This window comes from Lissotriton vulgaris, chromosome 4_1, assembly GCF_964263255.1.
Source record: "Lissotriton vulgaris chromosome 4_1, aLisVul1.2, whole genome shotgun sequence".
In the NCBI taxonomy this organism is placed as follows: domain Eukaryota; kingdom Metazoa; phylum Chordata; class Amphibia; order Caudata; family Salamandridae; genus Lissotriton; species Lissotriton vulgaris.
The window spans coordinates 21374282-21394654 of NC_141691.1; the positions used below are offsets into that span (position 1 = coordinate 21374282).

Genomic DNA, 20373 nt, shown 5'->3' on the forward strand with positions numbered 1-20373 from the left:
GAGGGAGAGGATCAGCTGGGTGTCGTCGGCGTAGGAGATGATGTTGAGGTTGTGCTGGCGTGCGATGTCTGCGAGGGGGCTCATGTAGACGTTTAAGAGGGTTGGACTGAGCGAGGAGCCTTGAGGAGCGCCGCAGATGACTTCGGTGGATTCAGATCTGAACGGGAGGAGGCGGACTCTCTGTGAAGGAGATGATCCACTCCAGTGCCTTCTCCTGGATTCCGACGTTGCTGAGGCGCTGCACTAGTGTACGGTGGCAGACACTGTTGAAGGCCGCGGAGAGGTCTAGGAGGATGAGCGCTGCTGTTTCTCCGTTGTCAAGCAGGGCTCGATGTCATCGGTGGCTGCGATCAGGGTGCTCTCGGTGCTGTGGTTGGCCCGGAAGCCAGACTGCGAGAGGTCGAGGGAGCCGTTCGTCTCGAGGAAGGCGGCCAGCTTCTTGTTGACAGTCTTCTCGATGACTTTTGCAGGGAACGGGAGCAGCGAGATGAGGTGGTAGTTCTTGAGGTCGGTGGGGTCGGCTGATGGCTTCTTTAGTAGAGCACTGAGTTTGGCGTGCTTCCAGCTCTCCGGGAAGGTAGCGGTGTCGAAGGAGGTGTTGATGATGTCCCGCAGCTTCGGCCTTGTTGAAGACGTGGTGCGGGCAGGGGTCGGTCGGAGATCCGGAGTGGATGGAGTTCATCGTGTGGACGGTGTCTTTAGTGCTGATCGGGGTCCAGGCACGGAGGGTGGTGGTGGGGGGCGGTGGTTCGGTCGTGGTGTGCGTCGGTTGAGCGCTGAAGCTGTTGTGTATAGTAGTAAATGTGTTTTGCTATAATGCATGTTGTTTCTTTGTTTAATATCACATTGTGATATTAAACAAATATTATATTATATATTATTGCTTCTTTTATTGGCAGGAAAGTGCCGCTAAAGTGGCGATAATGGGGTTGATAACATGCCCTTGTAAGTTCCCATAGAAGCCCAGGTTATGATATCAACCTGGGCTTCTATGGGAATTCACAAGGCCATATTATCAAGCACATTAAGTTTCCTGCCGATAAAAGCGGCGATAATGTGTCGCCCTTTCTTGATAATATGGCCCTATATTTGTCAATTTTTCCATAATTTCTAGCCTCTCTTTTCATACTTCCCTCTCTCTCCTCTTACTCCTTTCTCTCTCTCATTACTACTGTCTTTTTCTTATATTGTCCTCTGTGGTTATATTGCCCTTCTTTGTGTTTATATTTTCCTGTTTCTCCTCTTATACCTTCTGTCTCCTCATTTTCTTCCCTTTCTCTTCATATTTCATTTTTTTCTTGATACTCCCTGTTGTGTCCTCTTTCTCATTTCTCTCCCTCTATATATAATCTGGGTCGAATTACAAACTCCTTGTGCGTCTTTGTTGTTTTATTGTGTTTGTTTTTTTTATGTAATAGTGGCAGAAATAATGTAGTAAATTGCATATGTATTGTTTTCTCATACTTTTCTTTTTCTTCTAATAGTCTTCTCTCTGTACTCACATTTCTCCTCTCTTTTCTTATACTTTGCACTCTCTACTAATATTATCATCTTTTCTTACTGTCATATTCCTCTCCTCTTTTTCCCCCTGTTCCTATATTCCCCCTATTTTCATATTCTCCTCTCTCTATTACTTCTCCATGTCTCCTCATACTACTGAGTTCTCTTATATTTCCTTTTGTCCTATACTCCTTCTCTCTGTGTTCATATGTTTTTTACTATTTTCAATTTCTGTCCTCCCTGTTTATACTTCTTAAATCTGTTCATATTGTTTGCTCTCTTCTGTTACTCCTCCTTGACTCCCTGCATACACTCTGCAGTACTTTCCTGATAACCTCTGTCTTTTCATACTGATCTCTCTCTTTATATTTGTTTCTCTTGTCATATTTCTGCCTTTTTCATCATATACTTTTCACTCTTCATAATCCTCCATCTGTTTATACTCCTTCTTTTCTCCTCAGACTGTATCCTCTGTTCTTGTACACCCCTTTTTTCCTAATGCTCCACTTTTCCTCACATTCTCCGTGCTCTCTTCTGGGACTGTTCTCTCTGTCCTTATACACACTGTCCTTTGCTAGTATTCCTTTTTTGTACTTATAGTTGTGCGTTTTTTCACATAGTGCTTCTTTTTTCTTTAAAGTCTTTCTCTCTTCTTTTAGTTCCCCCTTCTGTCCTCTTTCTCTCTTTTTTCCTTCTTATACTCTATTTTCTCTCCTCATATTTCCAAAGTACAAATTTAATAACAAATTCTGCACCAAATGCTGTTTTGGATTTCCACGTCCAGTAATATCGAAAGGAAGAGTGAACTTAAGAAGAAATGAAGAGTCAAAATACATAAATGACTATAACCCAGTCATTTTGTCCATGTGGAATGCTAATATGGATATTCAATATGTTGCAGACAATTCCATTGCTGTTGCTCGATATGTAACATCCTACATAACAAAATCAGAAAATACAGAATTGAAGGAAATGTGGGAAGAGATTTCCCATGAGAAGAATCTAAGTAAGAAATGATATACTTACAGTTTGAAGATGTTTTCTCATCGAGAAATTGGAGCGTATGAATGCTCGGATCGCTTATCATCTGCAAGTCTATACTCCAAATCTAGAAGAATCATTTGGGTGAGTCTAGGTCTTGCTGCAACACAAAACCGAGTTCTTAAATCTGTACAAGAAATTAAATATTTAGCTGAAAAAGAGCCAGAAAGTACAGATATTGTGAAAACAAATATGTTGGATACATATCATCCAAATAGAAGTCATCACCTTGAGAACATTTGTCTCTATGAAGTGCTGCAAAACTATATTTTTAAACGGAATATTACAGAAAACATCAATATTGGTATATGTGCTGTGATTGGTTCTGAAGATGTCTGATGAAACAAAGAAAAGGGCATTTGATTAATCACCATAAACTGAGTTGCGAAACACCTGACAAAAGGGAATTTTACTATTTAGCTCTTTTGCAACTTTTCCATCCATGGCGTTCAGAATTGGAATTACTTGGAGATTTCGAGAGCTATGAAGATTCCTTCAATGCAACTAAAGATAATTTAGAATGTACTGTTTTTGCTAATTATGTGAAAATGTTGAATGATGAAATTGAGCAAAAAGCTACAATTGCTGCTGAGATTGCTAGAGACAGTTCTCAAGAGAGTCAAACTTCTGCTCCGTTGATTCAGGACCCACTAGGAGAACCAATTGTTCAAAATGAAGCAGCAAATGCAATGGAAGAGGCGGAAAAAGCAATGTATCAAGCTCAAGAAGATGTAACAAACGTAGGAAACATGAGAGAACAACTAAATCTTGAGCAGAAAGAAATATAAGAGCAAGTGAGAGAACAAATTGACCATGGATTACTTCATGAGAAGAAAGAGTGCTCTTTCTCATCATTTGAACCTATCTGAATGTATGTAAGTGGACAAGCTGGAACAGGCAAACGTTTTTGAATAAAAGTTATCACAACTTTTCTACAGAAAACAACTGAGTCACATTTGTCTTTTGTTGTCACTGCTCCAACTGGATTAGCAGCCCACAATATTAAAGGAATTAGTTTACATCGTTTATTAATGCTACCAGTAGAGCATGAAAACAAATTAGAATACCACAAGCTATCTGTAGAAGCTTGTTGTGAAGTTTCAAGAGTCTTGAGGAAAATAAAACTTCTCATTATTGATGAGGTAAGCATGGTATCAAACTTAATGCTTGCTTTTGTGCATTTAAGAATGCAGCAAATTACTCTGAGAAAAACATATCATATTTTTGAGAGATCTTCTACAAATTACTTCTGTACAAGGACAACCAGTGGTTAAAACACTGGCACATGAAGATACCAGAAAGTCTTTGGAGAGCATTGGAAATGTAAACATTTGTTCATATTTTGAGTATAAGGAACTTATTACAAATATGCGACAGGCAAATGATGCTGATTATGGATCTATTCTTCAAGATATACGAATTGGGATAATGACTGAACATGGCAAATAAGCTTTACAGAGATGATTACCTCCCTATTTGTTTCCAAATGAAAATATTGTCCCAGAGAATATATACATGAGAATTGCAAAAAACAAATCTGTAATCTGCTTATTGCCCACTCTACGTGAATGTTCTATATTCAATGAAGAAATGTTAAAGTTGGAAAATGAAGAAATTATAAAATGGGAAGCTATTGATAAAATAGAACATGAAGGAATCACTAATATTTTTTTTTTTTAAATATTTTTTATTAGCATCATGAGTAACATCAGATACAAATAACTCAAAAAAAGTTCGAAATAGTAAGGATATCAGACAAATCATGTAAGATAAGGCATCAATCAAAACAGTACTAAAAATCAATGTTTCAGTTAAAACATTAAGACATAATTAATCCCCCAATTTTTTTTTCTACTTTTCGTATTTTCTCCTGTCCCTTAGTTACCGCCAAAGAGCTTTCCATATTATAAATGTCTTTAACCAAAAGCCACCATTCCATAACCGTGGGGGGATGACTTTGAATCCAAACCCTGGCAATAGCTAATCTGGCACATGTCATAAGTATATTCATCAAGTCCCGAGATCTGTTATTTTCCCCAGCAACCCCGATCATAATATCAAGTTGCGTGAGTACAATTGGCCTAGCCATTTTGGCTGAAATAACACCAACTACATCCTTCCAAAAAATGGATAACTCAGGGCATGAAAAAAACATATGAACAATATCTGCCCTTTTGAGTGCACATTTAGGACATTTTGTACGATCACTCAAATCATTATTGCAAGCCCATTTTAGAATCCTGTCTGGAGAATAGTACAATTGAAACAAAGTTCTGAACAGCTGTAATTTCAAACTTGACGATTGAACTGCATTATTTAGACTGTTCAGTGAGGAGGTTATCATATCGGGGGTTACATTCACCTTTAACTTTGTACTCCACTTTTCTGCCACCTTACTGATATCATCCTTGTGTAAGACAGAAAAAGTCTTGTAACCATAGCTGATTAGTGCTTTGTCAGAATCTCTATACATACAGCTCCAGATTTCGGATTCAGCTATGCTATCAAGGCCTATTCTACGAATAATATAATCCTTGATCTGATTGTATTTAAACCAAGCCCCTTCTGGTAGATTATGCGTCATCTTTAGCTTTTCAAAAGTAGAAAATCCAATATGGTCATACAGGTCTCCAAGGTTACTTATGCCATTATCCGAAAACATAGTGCTAGCTGAATCATGAAACACTCCTGGCAAACCTGGATTATACCAGAGGGGCGATTTGGCATGAAATAAGGAGATATTATTCCTATTAAGAATAGATCGCCAAATATTAACTGTGTCTCGAATCGTCTTAAACCGTACTCGTTTAAAGTAGTTAGGGTCATTAAGTCTTTATAAAAACATAATAGCCTCCCCCGCTAATATAAATCTATGAAAATAAAGACATTTGTCAGGGATAAGCAAGCTGCGAAAACGAGTTAGAAAAGCAGACCAATAATACAATTTAAAGTCTGGTAACCCAAGTCCACCTTGATCATAGGGGAGTTTAAGCAAAGATAAAGCCCGTCGTGCTTTCTTATATCCCCATATGAAGCTGCTAATGATACCCTCCAGTCTGCTAAAATATGTATTACACACTCTTAAAGGTATAGACCGAAAAAGATATAACAATCTAGGCAAGATCTTCATTTTAATTGAGTTAATTCGCCCCAAAATCCCCAGCGGAAGTTTATGCCATTTCTTAAGGAGAAGAGAAGTTTCTTTTAATAGGGGTTCGTAGTTAAGTGCTATTATTGATTCAGGATTAGAAGAGATTTTTACCCCGAGGTATGTTGCCACATTACATACTCCAACTATTGGTGTGAGTGGAGGAGAGTTTATGATTACTTGCGTTTTGCTGATATTTAACCGATACCCTGATACCAAACCATATTTATCTGCTTCGGTACCTATACCTAGTATCGCATCAGGGACATTTGTAGAGAAAACCGCTACATCATCTGCATAAGCAGTTATTTTTAGTACATTAAGGCCATTTTTAAACGGTATAATCCTCTCTTGCTTATGCAGTGCAATCAAGAAAGGTTCTATTGCTAAAGCAAATAACAAAGGAGATAGAGGACACCCCTGTCGTGTACCACGTTCGATTGGAAAAGTAGGTGAACAAAGTCCTGAATAACATATCTTACCCCTTGGTTGATCATACAGGGATTTAACCCATTTCAAGTACTGACCTTTTATGCCGAATGCAGCCAAAGCTGCCCAAAGGAAGTCCCACCCCACCCGATCAAATGCCTTTTCTGCATCTAAAAGGATCATACCGAGTGGGGTGGGACACGTCCTAGCAACCTCAAATGCTACTATAGCAGTATTAATGTGAGCAGTAGTATCCCGTTTAGGGATAAACCCGTGTTGAAATGGTGAAACCATCTGTGACATTAGTGACGCAAGCCTTGTTGCTAGTATTTTTGCAAATATCTTTGCATCGGCATTAATTAATGATATTGGTCTATAAGACCCTCTCTCTTGTGGGGGTTTGCCCTTTTCAAGAAAAAATATAATTTGAGTATAGTTCCAAGATTTTGGAGCTTGTTCTCCTTTGCCAATAGCCTTGATGACCATTAATAGGAGAGGAATTAGTTCTTCCATGCATTTTTTGTAAAGTTCTAGGGGAATGCGTCTTCGCCTACAGCTTTTCCCAGTGCTAGAGAATTAATAGCTGCCTGAATTTCTCTTGTTGTTATATCTGCTTCTAAGTGATCAGCTTGCTCATCCTCTATATTCTGTACAACATTTTCTGTCAGGTAAGCTTTTATATTATCTCCTGTTGGGGTCGTTTCAGGCGTGTATAGCTTTTGATAGTATGTGGCAAACTGGAGTAAGATTGATTTAGAATCTTGATGTAGTTGTCCGTCGTCACCTTTTATTTCCTTAATCAGCATTTGAGCTCGGTCTTCTGCCACTTTATATGCCAACATTTTTCATATCCTCTCCCCACTTTCATATTGATTCAGCCTGTATTTAGCTAATTTTGAGATGCTTTTCTCCCTAAAGAGATTTTTCAATGCTAATCTTGATTCCATCAATTTTAAATTTAAATCGTCGATTTCTTTTGCCCTTGTAGTAGTAGCTAACATCTTAGATAGTCTATCTTCAATATTAGATATATCATCTAGTATTTTTTTATTTTGAATTCTACCGGCTTTATTTTGTTGCCAGACAAACTGTTGGGTAAACCCACGGATGCTAGCCTTACACGCATCCCACACCATCAAAGGAGATGTAGAAAACCTATTAATATCAATAAAATCCTTTATATATCCTTTCACCAAGCTCACAAACTTAGTATCAGAGAATAAATACCTAGGAAAGGAGAAAGGCCTGGGTGGGCGCATTTCCGTATCAATTTCTATTGAAAATAAAAGCGGGTTATGGTCCGATGTTACCCTAGGGCATATTCACATTGTACTAGCTGACAGAATAGAGTCAGAAGCAAAGACCATATCGATGCGTGAGCAAAGTTTATGGGCAGATGAGTAATAAGTATAACCTGCTATGTGAGGATATAGATACCTCCAAGCATCTTTGATTGCATGTATAGTGGCCAAGTCTATAATAGCAGCCCTTGTCTTACGCATCCTCTGAAACGAACCCTTTCTGGTTGTATCCAAATTATAATCCATGACACAATTAAAATCACCTAACACTATCCGCTCCCCCTCCCAAGTAAGTAACTCCAAATTAACCTGATCGATTATTCTTGGTTCGTCCTGATTTGAGGCATAAATCCCACATATTATATATTGGAGACCTTCCAAAGTCACTTGTACCATGGCCCACCTGCCTGCTTTATCTGTCATTTTTCTGTTGACTTCCACTTTAAACTGTTTATGCTTCAGTATAGCCACACCTCGGATTGAAGCATTAAACTCCGTGCTTACCAAAAGATCATAGCCTAATTCATTCAATAAATGTCTATCCTTGTATGCAATATGAGTCTCAGTTATAACTACTATTTGAGGGTTGAACATCCTAAGCTCTTCATATACCAGACTCCTCTTAGTCCGACTGTTTAATCCAGCCACATTCCATACTAGAAACTTCAATTGATACATTTAATCGATTTTAATATGTATTCTGACATCCCTTCTACCCATAAAAGAAAAGAAAAACACTGTGCCAAACATGTAATCTTTCCTTAGCCAACGAAACACAGATATATTTATACTCATGATGCATTTTTTTTATTATTTCCCCTCCCCCATTTCCCACCCAGTAGCTACCTGCTGGTCCCCCCGTTCGGTTGACTGCCGTTCCCCTGGCAGTCGGTGAGTGGTAAGAGCGCTGATAGGGTCCAGGTATTCAATACTAATCATAGCAACAAAATGAAAAGAAAATCCCGTGCTACACAGTGCTCTTTATCTCGAATATAACCTAGCCACAGGAGCAGTCACCTAAATCCCGCAAAACATTAGAGCTAATAAAAATATAACCAAAAAAAACAAAAAACCAGAAAGCCATATATGCTAAGCATTAGTCATTTCCCCAATCGCCAGGAGGCAATAGCATTTTCAACCTCATTTACTTCCAAAAAGAAATAGGATCGGCCGTTATTAATCACTTTCAGTTTTGCAGGTTCCTGCAAATAAACTTGATATCTTTAATCGGATCGATGAATTGCTTCAGTTTCCATCGTCTTTCAAACGAGAGTTTGCTTAGATCCGATCTCACAAAAAAAATAGTAGAATCAATGGTGACTGGAGTGTTCGGCCGTGCTTTTAAAGAGATAGCTTGTCGGAGCAAGTAGTTACCTATGTAAATCAAAATTGGTCGTGGGAATTTACCACTCTTATCCTTTTGAACTAGGGGTAATCGATGAGCCCGCTGAATCTGAGAGTCCCAATCCCAATCTGAGAGGTCGGGAAAGGCCTTTTGAAATAATTGAGTGATATATGCTCTCGGGTCTGCCCCCTCGGCTCCTTCAGCAATACCAAAAATGTGGAGATTCTGTCTCCTTTGTCTATTTTCTAAGTCTTCCAGCTTAGCTTGCATCTGAAGAAGCTGAGAGGCATGTTTGTTCACTGCTATTTCAGAACGTTGTGATTTCTCCTCTGTTACCACCACTCTTTGCTGCAGTTCCTCTATATCTTGAGTCACAGCCCCCAGTTTACACGCCATCTCTTGCAATGAGGTTTGAGTTCTATTATTGTCTTCCCTCATTTGCTGATAGTGAATTTTAGCTTCTTGTTTCTGTTCATTTAGGAGATGTAGTATTGTCTGAAAAGAAGCAGATACCTCCCCTTGAGGAATCCATTCTGTTGGCCCACTAGATAAAGAAGAAACAATATTTTCCGGATGTATTTCTTGTAGAGTCTCTTCTATCGGAGCTGGTACTGCATCGCATATAGACGCCATAGGAGTATTAGGCAAATCTTGGGTTATACTGCTACTGCTGTTATTACTGCTACTGCTACTGCTACAGCTAATTAACAAAGAAGCAGAGTTGTCTTCCATAAGTATCGTAGAAGGTACAGAAGGGTGTGGATGATCCAATAAACTTTCCCCAGAAGACTTTGTAGACTCCTTAATCAGGCCAGACAGATCGAGTCCATCGGCCTTCGCCTTTGTAGTAATAGAAATAGTGGACTGAGTAGGGCTGAGTGGTATATTGATTTGTTTTGAGTCTTTGGTAATAATATTTTGATCATTAGGGCTATTACCAGACAGTCTCATTGCTATTGACTTTACGCCACCCTTAGCCTGCACCCATTGTCTAATTGGACTGTTTTCAGCAATTGCTTTCATAACACTTGTCTTGGATTTGCTTGTAATTTTTGTGATCTTATTCTTATTTTTACCCTTTGATTTTTTGGTATTGAAAGCTTTATTTTTGTCTTTGATCGCTTTTAAAGGCGTTTTACTCCCTTGATCATTAAGATCCATATATTCTTTGTCTGTCTCAGCGACATCCGGCGGGGACACGCCGAGAGGCGTCACCAAGCGCTTTACAAGCTCCTTTAAATTAAAAAAAAATCCGTATTGTCAGTATTTTCACCTCCCTCACCTTCTTCCACACCCTCGGCATTCCCCTTGTCTGGAGGCATACTAGTTGTACTAGTCATTTCGATGTGAGGGGCTTTCACATTAGTATCGGTATTGATCACCTTATTCAGAGTCTGAGGCTCTAAGGGCTCAATAGCTCCTTTAGCCAGAGTAGTAGACACATTAGTTAGATCTGTAACCCCTTCCTCTGCACCAACCAACTCCCTAGTATCTAACACAGATAAGATATTTAAATTATTTAAAGTGGCATCGCTCTGAGTTACTGCAGTACCACTTTGACAAAATGTCTCAGGTTCTTTTGCTCTTATTTGAATCCCTTCGTTTAGCAACAGGTTATCTGCTGTGTTATCTGCTGTGTTATCCGCTGTATTACCTTTTGCTCGATTTGAGTTTTTTTCCCCGAGTTTGCCGGGGTGCAGTTTTTCCACGTCCAAAGTTGCCTCCATAGCGTTGTTAGTAGATAGAGACTTTTTACATGCTGTTAGTTCGTTTAAAGCCGGCACTGACAAGGATACCGGTGTGGCCGCTGCTCTCCCGCTAGCTGCTGTTGTGCGGGTAGTCCGTGTGGGAGGTTTCGGTGCCATCCCACAAGAGCTCGCCTTCTCCGTCAGTGCTGCTGCCGGTGCCGCGGGGGAACGCTGGGGCAGTCGCAGACCAAACCAGTTGACTGCCGTCAAGTTCACTCAGCTCGTCCAGCCCTTCGTGGATTCTCGAGCAAGACGCGGTATTTTTGAAAGTCTCTGTAGTCTCTGTATGCTGGCGGAGCTCAGCAGGCTCCGGATGCGACTCTCAATCAGCCGTAGCTGCCGCATTCAAGATTCAGTCCTTGCGAACTTTAGTAAGTTCCGAGTTCTTCCGTCTCTTTTACGAAGCAAGTGATTCTAAATTAGAGCATTACAGCTTTACAACGGTTACAGCGTTACAGCTCCTGCGTTGTGTAGCTATATCGGTCGTCCGTTAACCTCGTATCAGCCTGGACCCATTCAGCGTTCTCCACTCCGGCAGTGTCAATCCGCCATCTTGGACCCGGCTCTGTCTTCCAGGAGGAATCACTAATATTTTAACTGAAAAGTTGAAGAGGAAATTTGATTCTTTAGAAAATCGATAAGTAAAACTGCTGGTTTAGAAAATAATTTGTATGCATGTGTAAAATGTAGGGTAATTTTATGATGTTATTTGAATGTGAAAAAAGGTTTAGTAAATGGAGCAATTGGTAAAATTGTTGATTTTCTTAATTATGTAAATAGAGATGGGATTGAATTTTTGCAAATCAAATTTGATGAAATTGCTGAAGTACAACAATGTAGTCATTGTTTAGTTTGGTTTTTGCTTGAAAAATATTTGTATGTACTCAGAAAACAGTTTCCTATTTGTTTCCGCATATGTGGTGACCATTCATAAATCTCAAGGTTTAAGTGTAGATAGGGCTTTAGTGAATATTGGAAGTGCTGTGTTTAAAGAGGGTATGGTATATGTTGCTTTGTCCCGAGTCAGAACTTTATCTGGATTGTACTTGATTGATTTTGATGAGGCAAAGGTTAGTGCAGATGCAAATTGTGTGAAAGATTATAGTAGGTTAAAAGAAGAGAATAAGCACCCAATTTAGATCAATATCCAGTATTTGAAAAGTGTGTGGTAGGTAGAAAAATAAGATTTGAGAATAACTGTAGTGAAACTGTAGAGAAAGAAAAAAAACAAGATGAAGTTGCGCTTGCAAGCAAAAAGAAAAAGGACAGTGCTGAAGAGAGTTCTGGTGACACTGTTTATTTAAAATGTCTGAAAGGTTGGATACATTGTAATGATAGTCAATTAGTTTTTAAGCAAGGTTTGCCTAAAGAGTTACCAAATTCCTACCTAATATTTTTGAAGCCAAAATTTTAAAATCAAAATGTGGCCTTTCAGGATTACTTCTGTTAAGGTAGAATAGTCTGGTGTCGTAGAGTATTTTGTAAGTGAGGAAGAGGAGCTTGAAGGTGATCCTCTTGTTGATATTGAGGCAGTGTAGGTGTATCAGGTGGTGGGTGATTTGGCTGCAGCAGGGGACATTGATGATCACTCAGGTGGAGGTCTTTTGGATTTGTTGTAGTTGTTGTAGGTGTTTGGCTGGAATTCCTGTGTAGACTGTTTTGCCACAGTGTAATCTGCTGCTGATGGCCTGTGTCACTGTTCTTCTTCTTTTGGTTAGGATCCGCTTGTAAATGTTGCAGAGCATGTGGAGGGTGTTATAGCAGTACGAGGAGATGGTGTAGACTTGCTTACACATGGAGAGGGGGGAGTTGAGGATGAATCCTAGGTTGTGGACATGGTTGGTAGGTGTTGGTACTGTCCACAGTGTAGTCAGCTAGGAGGAGTCGCCCAAGGCTGAGGGGCTGGGTCTGAGGATGAGTATGTTAATTTTGTGCGAGTTCATGTTTAGAGAGCTGCTCTTTATGTAGTTGGTGACGTCCTTCATTGTGTCGTGGAGGTTGCTTTTGGTGGTATGTGGCTTCTTGGTGAGGAAGAGGATGAGCTGGGTGTTGTTGGCATAGGAGATGTTGAGGTTGTGATGGTGGGCTACTTGTGTGAGGGTGGACATGTAGATGTTGAATAGCATCGGGTTGAGGGATGAGCACTGGGGTACGGAGCACATAATGTCGGTGGTTTTGGATCAGAAGGCTGGGAGGCAGATGCTCAGGATTACTATTGAACAATTTCCAAAGTAAGAATTTGATGCACACTATTTGGCTGTGCAGAAAAGTATGTGAAACCAATAACGAGTTTTTGTTGTATATTTTGTCAGCATATATTTGTAAGTAACATTATTTTCAGTGTATGAAAATTAATCATAATGTTTTGTTATTTTTTGATTGTTTGAGATGTGTCATATTTACATAAGAAATTGCTCTTAGAAAAAAACATTTAGGATATGTTTTATTTCTATGTTTTAGATTGTTATTGAGAATGTTGAATGTTTTTTTAAAGATAATCTTATTGATTGTCTTTTTTTTTCCTGCTGTTATGTGATGAGTACTATTGAACTCACTGTTTCTAGTGAAATTCAATATATTCTGAGAACATCAAAAAAGGCAAATTTAATACTTTACAAATTAATTTGTGTTGTAAAATATATATTATAACTGTATTTGTTTGTGTCTTCCACATATGGTAATTTTATAATGTATAAATTTTTTTATTTTTTATTATTCTTAAGCTAAGTACAATTAACTGTTAAAAATGGTCGATGGAATGGGCTTCAACTGAGATGAAGTAACATAACATGGATGGAGAACATAAGTGTGTAAAGATGGTTAATATCTTGTAAAGACATTTCAAAAAGTTATGTACTGAGTGTACCTGTCAGAACCCCTAATCAATCAGTGGATACGATAATGACTTATCTAAACCCTAGCTGGCGCAGGAGAGATGAAGAATCCGCAACAAAACAGGGTTGGAGTGCTTTAGTGCAACAGAGGAATTCTAAGATGGCCGCCTCGAGGAAAGAAGCAGTGGCGGTCTAGTCATTTACCACAAACCTGTGGGGAATCCTTGGTGAGGCGCATGCTCCCTAACGAGTGCGCACTTCAGCTAAGACGTTCCCGAGTTCAGACCTGTTTTCAATTGCTCCATAGACATTCCAGAAGAGAAAGCAGAAATATTTCTAAGAGAGCTAAAGAAGGTTCCTGGTTAAACTTACCTTACTTAATTTACTTAATTGTACTAAAACACATCTACTACTTTGGACCAGGTAAGGTGAATAGAGATATTGTACTGTTTTTTACTACTGCATTTTATAATAACAGCCTGTTTTTTTCCGATGTGATAAGGAGTAACTATTTTGATAATTTAAGCCATTTCAAAACTGAACGTTCATATAAATAATTATAATTATATAGTGTTATAAAGAAGTTGGGAATAGTATGTATATAATATTTGTTGATAAAGCTAGTTTTGTGTTCTGTATTAGGAAAAATGATAAAATAAAGTGTTTATGTTTTTGTAGAAGGATCTCAGCATAACAATATTACAATGGAAAATCATGAAAACAATATGGAACACAATTTTGAAAATACTAACACTGTCGTAGAAGAGATGAACATATCTTTTACGAGCAACATTATTGAAGTGGAAGAAATTAATGCTGGAGATATCAGCTATGATTTGTTTGATGAAACCTTTGATGATGCTTTTGTGGAAGTATTAGATGTGATTGAGATTTATCAGATGACTTTTGAAAGTGATAACCAGGAAAATGAAATATCTGATGAAATGATAGTAGAAACTGTATTAACTTATGAAATGTTATAAGAATACATGTATTAATATATAATAACAATGGTGTGAGACACTCTGCTACCAGAATTGTAATAATTTAGCTACTACCCAAAGACTCATGGTGCAAAGTGGGCCTTAGGGTATGGACTGTTTCAAAACGTTATGGACAACATATGTATTTTGTTATGCATCAGCAAACTTGTCTTTTATAGGTTTATTCCATAGTCTTTATCATTAGACCTTCACCAAAAACTCTCACAATACTGTTTTCAATGTTCTAGTGAGTCATTCAGCAGTATGTGCTTATGTATATACTGTTTTAAAAGTGAAGGTGCTATACATTCAGCCAGACACTCTCACTTTCACTCTCACTTGGCAGTTTCACATTCACCATACACTACTAATGTATTCATTCATTCATTTATGAATTAGACTTTCATTTTGACAAAATTTTACAGACTAACATAGAAATATAGAACTGTTTTATTTGTCTTTTTAGTATTCTTTTTTTTGTATTTTTTCAACAATTTAAAAAAAAAGATACGGAACTGGAAGCAATAAAACTGTGGAACAGGAACAAAAAAGTTAAAAATAGAATTAATGTTTTGGACAACGTTGCTCTTCTTTTCTATTCACATTGAGATCAATATACTGCTGATTGTAAGAAAGTAATTTGTTGCAATTCAATTCAATAAAAACTTTATTCGGATACAATTTTGTGTCCATAAATGTATACAGATAATTAAAAAGCGTTATTTAAAATCGTTAAAATATTTAGTACAAAATATAGCACGGGTAGGATACATTTTGTGGTAAAAAGAACCGTAACCAATCATTAGCAGCGAGAATTCATGAAAAAGAGACACATAAACAGAAGACATCAGCACACTTATAATTCCATTAATTTCTAACACGACCCCAGAACACAGTCTATCATTTTACATTCTACACAGAATCATAGTTTGCGCGATACCTAAAACACACTTTTAAAAATCGGGCTATTGGGATGATGTTATACTCAATGTCCAAACATTGAAGGGCAAGAAGGGCCGGACGGCAATGTCGCAAGCCCATGAGTTTCACCAAAGGGATAATCCACCACTTACGTGGAAATTCATAATAGCTGCAAAAAAAGACTATATGCAGTAACGATTGCTCTGACTGCCCATCACATGGGCAGCCGGACAGGGTCCTAGACCAGTCTTTTATCCTCGGAAAGGTTAACTGCCGATGGAAGGTATTAAACCGGAAGCGCATCAAAAGATATTGCATTGACACTGGTTGTAGATATGGCTGAATCCCATGTGAGACTTGCACCGAGACTAGATGGAGATTTTGCAGGTGTTAAGATCTTGGATGCCCAACGAAGCTCACGGAGATGGGATAGACACACATTTTTCAGTTTTTTACGTGAGACTTCAGTTATTTGTTACAATACTTACAATGAAATTTCAGATCTGCAAACTGTGGCTCAATAATAGGATGCGGACTGCTCAGAGGAGGTGGCGGTGCAGTTGAGGTAGTAGGAACTGCAGGTTGATGATTCTCCTGCAACGTTTGTGTTGCCATCCTTGCATAGTTATTTGGATGCAAATTTTTGACATGGTGAACCATGCTGGCTGTATCAAAAGAGTACTTTTTAGTGGGATCACCCCTGGGAAGAGTAACCCCACAGATCTTGCAAGTTACTTTCGGTGCATTGACTTTTTTCAGTTCCTCAGGATATGTAAACAAACTTCCAAATGAAAGCTTCTTTTCTCTTTTCTGAGGTTGCTAAGCAACACATTCGTCCTGAGAGGAATGTTCTGATGAGGTTTCAAAAAGAGCAGCCATTGTATAGTTTGGTTCAAAAGGACTACAGCTCCACAGAATAGATGCTTCTCCTGAGAAAGTCCAAGTAGAATGTTCAAAATGGGAAGGGTTTTTCAACAGTTTAAATAGGAAGTATTATGAACCAATCACAACTTTCTTTTATGCTCACAAGGCTTTGCATACGCTTACAGTGCATTTACAGTGCCTTTACACTGTTAGTACGTACGACGTACAGTTGCATTTTTCGTAATTGCTTTCAAAAGTAATATACAGTTATTAAAGTGTTAAAAAAGTATTTTCATGATTATCCCAGATAATTTCTTCCCTTAGTATGTACATTAAATACATAAATGTATGTTTTAAACAATTAGAAACTTTCGCGCAGTACGTGCACGGGGCGTCGTACATGACGTCACACGAAAGCTTTGATGCCACACATAACGTCAAAACGTATTCCTAACATAGACACTTGTACGCGCAGTGTATGATTACCTGTACAAAGTATATGCAATCACCATACGCGTACAGTACGATTATGCAAAATTATTATTATTATTATTATTATGAGTTTTGTATAGCGCCTGGTTACCCGTAGGCATCCCAGCGCTCACCAGAAAATAACACTAACCAAAAGAGTGCAGGGGTTAAGCAGAAAACAGAAAGGTTTTTAAAAGTTTACGGAACCAGAGAAGACTGGCTTCCGAACACAGTTGTAGGGGCAGTGAGTTCCACAAGGTGGCCACATTTATCGAAAACCTTCTGCCACCCGTTCTGGCCTTCTTCACCCTCCCAACCTGAAGAAGATGTTGATGGTCAGAGCGAAGAGAGCGGGGGGCCAAAACAAAAAGGAAATATATAGAATTTTCTTTTAATATATTGGGAAAAAAATAATAAAATCATTATTTAGAATTTTGTTTTGTTATTATTGTACATTAGGAATATGAAATATAACTTAAAAAATAAAATACCTATAAATAATTATAATACAAATGTAGGAAATTTGTATAAAAATATAATAATGATTACCATCAGTGATGTCATTTGAGATGTCATCAGTGATGTCATTAGTGATGTCACTGACCATGTCATGAGTTATGTAATATGTGACATCATCAGCAGTGAAATGCAGGCACGCGAGTTATAGTTAGCTGAACTAACTATAACGGGAGAATTTCAAAGATTTTGTATGAGTGAAATGTCCAGCTAACTATAACATGTGTGAAACCGATTGTTTTTTCAATGAATTTGCAAGGTTTTTTAAATGCCACTTCCTAACTATAACATGTGTGAAACCTATGGGATTCCTGCAAAACCTTCAGTGTGGAACCTTCAGTGTGGAGGATTCCACACACCTTTTTCTCCCTGGACAAGATTTTCTTGGGAATGAGAGAAGAACCACCTGTCTCCTGGGAGTCTGGGTGGAATTTTGAGTCCAGGAAGTGAGTGCACTCTCCCTTAGAGATCATTCCAATGCTTCCTCTTGTGAGAGCCTATCGTCAGATACATAATTTACTCTTGTGACAATTATATGTCCCATTCACCTTTTCTGGGTAATAGTTGAACAAATACGCCAACAACTGTAACTCAATCCTAATTATCTCATACAGCATAACAGTTCATTCTGTATCTAAACATCTGGAGTTTCTTTTTCCAGACATGAGGCAAGCAAAAACATAGTCAATTGCATGCTGGGAATGGAGAAGACCTGTTGGTTAGATGCTAAAATGTCCATCAAGACGGATGGAGTTTTTCCTCTGCATGTATAATTGAGGTGTAAAAACATCTACCTACATAATGAGTGGATTGCAACCTCCATTAAAAAATCAGACGGAAAAATGCCAAGATAGAAGTCAGCCATCATAGCTCGCTAATAATTGTGAGATGGCTAAACATTGCTGAACAGATTTTTTTTAGAGAGTTTTATTTAGCACAAACTTGACCCAAATTGGGTATCAAAGCGCTTTACATAGCACCAGTTGCATTATATGAAGACACATTATTTTTTTTAGGCACAGGGAGATTATGTGATTTGCCCAGAATCACAGGTTGTTTAGCATCATTGGTGAGACTCAAACCCAGTTCCCCATATTCGACGTCGACTGCCCTAGCAGCTCTGCCAACTACTCTCCCCAGATGTGATTCATACATGACTACCGGCTAGGGTGGGTGGTGAGTAAAAAGGGTGAGCCTTTAAAGAAACAGAAGGGTGAGCAGAAGGAAGGAATAGAGTGGGATGGACTGTCCTCACTGTTATAGTATGTCCATTGCTAGACGTTCTTTCAAATATTTCTTAAAAAGAATTAAACCTAAAATATTCAGGAGAACTGGATGGTTCCACTGCATCGCATAGTGTACCACAAAGCACCAAAATGTATCATTAGAGATAATATTATTACACATGTCACTAGTGCGTTTTAAGGATGTGTTTAAATATTATAAAATACACATTCAGAATTCATATATAATGGAAAGAGGGTGATACCCTATTTTCCAAGGAAAAACAACCACTATATATCTAAACCATCTATTTATGGGCATTAATGAGCACACAAATACACAGAAGAGGTAGAGCATTGCAGAAATAAAAACACAAAATTGAACTTCTGTAAGAAAATGGACAAACATGTTAGTGTAAGATTTAATAATCTTTATTGCTGCACATGGAATCCAATGAATGATCAAATTATCACTCCTCCCAGCAGATATTGACTGAACAACAATCAATTTGACTTTTCAGTAAAGGACAAGATGATATTAATTAATTAAGAAACTGGCAGAGCTAAGGGAAAGTGGTCCCAGCAAAAGCAATGTTCTGTTGTCAAGTAAAGAGAGGCAGAGAGCAGAGCATCAATGGTGTCAGCAGCAATAGGATCAACAAATGAGGAAACAGGGGGACTTTGATTAAGGGCAGGGACAACCTATTCATTTCCTCTCTGTAGACAATATGTCTATCAATTAGGATTTATAAGCACATGAAACAGGTATTTGTTTTTGAGCATGAACAAGTATTAAACCGCTGTAATCTATCACATCATACAATTGATAAACTGTCCTAGGAAACACCTGCAGCTCCTTGATAACATAGTTAGCATCCCCAAGCGCTTTCCTTATAAAACTCTCATCCATACATAGATGGGGAAACTTAAAGCTCCCAGCAGTGTAATAAGTGGTATCGAGGCCCGCTATCAGGATTAAATGCCCTCCATCTTTTAACAGTGATGAGACATTTTTTAAAGCACTGCAGAACTCTTCTTTATTAGTCACGTGGGTCTCCAAACAATGAGGCAACATCAGACAGTCAGCCAATGGCAGGATGGTGGGAGACAAGGGGGCACTTTTGCTGGCATCATATTTAAGAATGTACTTGATTTTTCTTTGTAATATATTTTGCTTCTCAGGCCATGCGTCCCTAAAAAATAAAGTACACACTTTTTTAATTGAATATATTTTAAAACACCTCATTTTCTCATACGGTTTGCATCTTTTTGAAAACTGGTCTGTATGAATAGAAACAATATGGCACTATGTATATATTATATAATATAACATATATAATACTGTCTTGTGGCCTAGAGACCTTTACGTTAAGGAGGCGCACAAACACCTGGATGACACCATATGCAATAGGATCTCTAGTCATAACTAAGTGACTACCAGCAGTAAAGAGTTGAGAACAAATCTTAATTCATACAGAAGTCAAGGTATCCTTAGCAAGGATGAATTCAATTTCTCGAACAATGAATTTCCTGTTCTCCATGTTTTGTAGTTTATGCCCAAAGTGCACAAATGCACATCACCAGTGTCAGGACGTCCCATCATATCAGCCTGTGAAAGTATGTGCAAGTATATCTCTAAATATTTAGGCTTTTTTCTACCGGACCTTCTCACTAACGTACCCACCTATGTCAGGGACACCAGTGATTTCTTGGTCAAAATCAAAGACATTCCCTGGGCTGATGACTGTATTCTAATTTCTCTTGACATCACTTCTCTGTAAACCAGCATGTGTCATGAGGACGGACTGGCTGCCTATCAAAATTTCCTTAACAAGAGACCAATTACCTGCTATAAACACAATGAACCTATTATGTGCCTCATTGAATGGTGTTTGAAACACAATTTCTTACTGTTTGACAGCAAAGTGTACCAACAACTCAGGGGTGTTGCCATGGGAGCCTGCTTTTCCCCTGGTTACGCATGTTTACATGTGGGCTGGTGAGAGGAGCGGGTACTCATGGCAAGCCACTCTGAAGCATGGAATATTA

The 20373-nt window shown here is 38.4% G+C and overlaps 1 protein-coding gene across 1 annotated transcript in view; it reads right to left on the reverse strand.

The window, feature by feature from the left end:
* Nucleotides 1–18761: 18761 nt before the first annotated feature.
* LOC147718252 (nicotinamide N-methyltransferase-like) overlaps nt 18762–20373 on the reverse strand; it is a 108323-nt gene continuing 106711 nt past the window's right edge. The window contains exon 3 of the mRNA XM_086918246.1: nt 18762–19517. Within this exon, the coding sequence (XP_086774372.1) occupies nt 19064–19517 (454 nt within the window). The 3' untranslated portion in view covers nt 18762–19063. The remainder of the gene's footprint in view (nt 19518–20373) is intronic.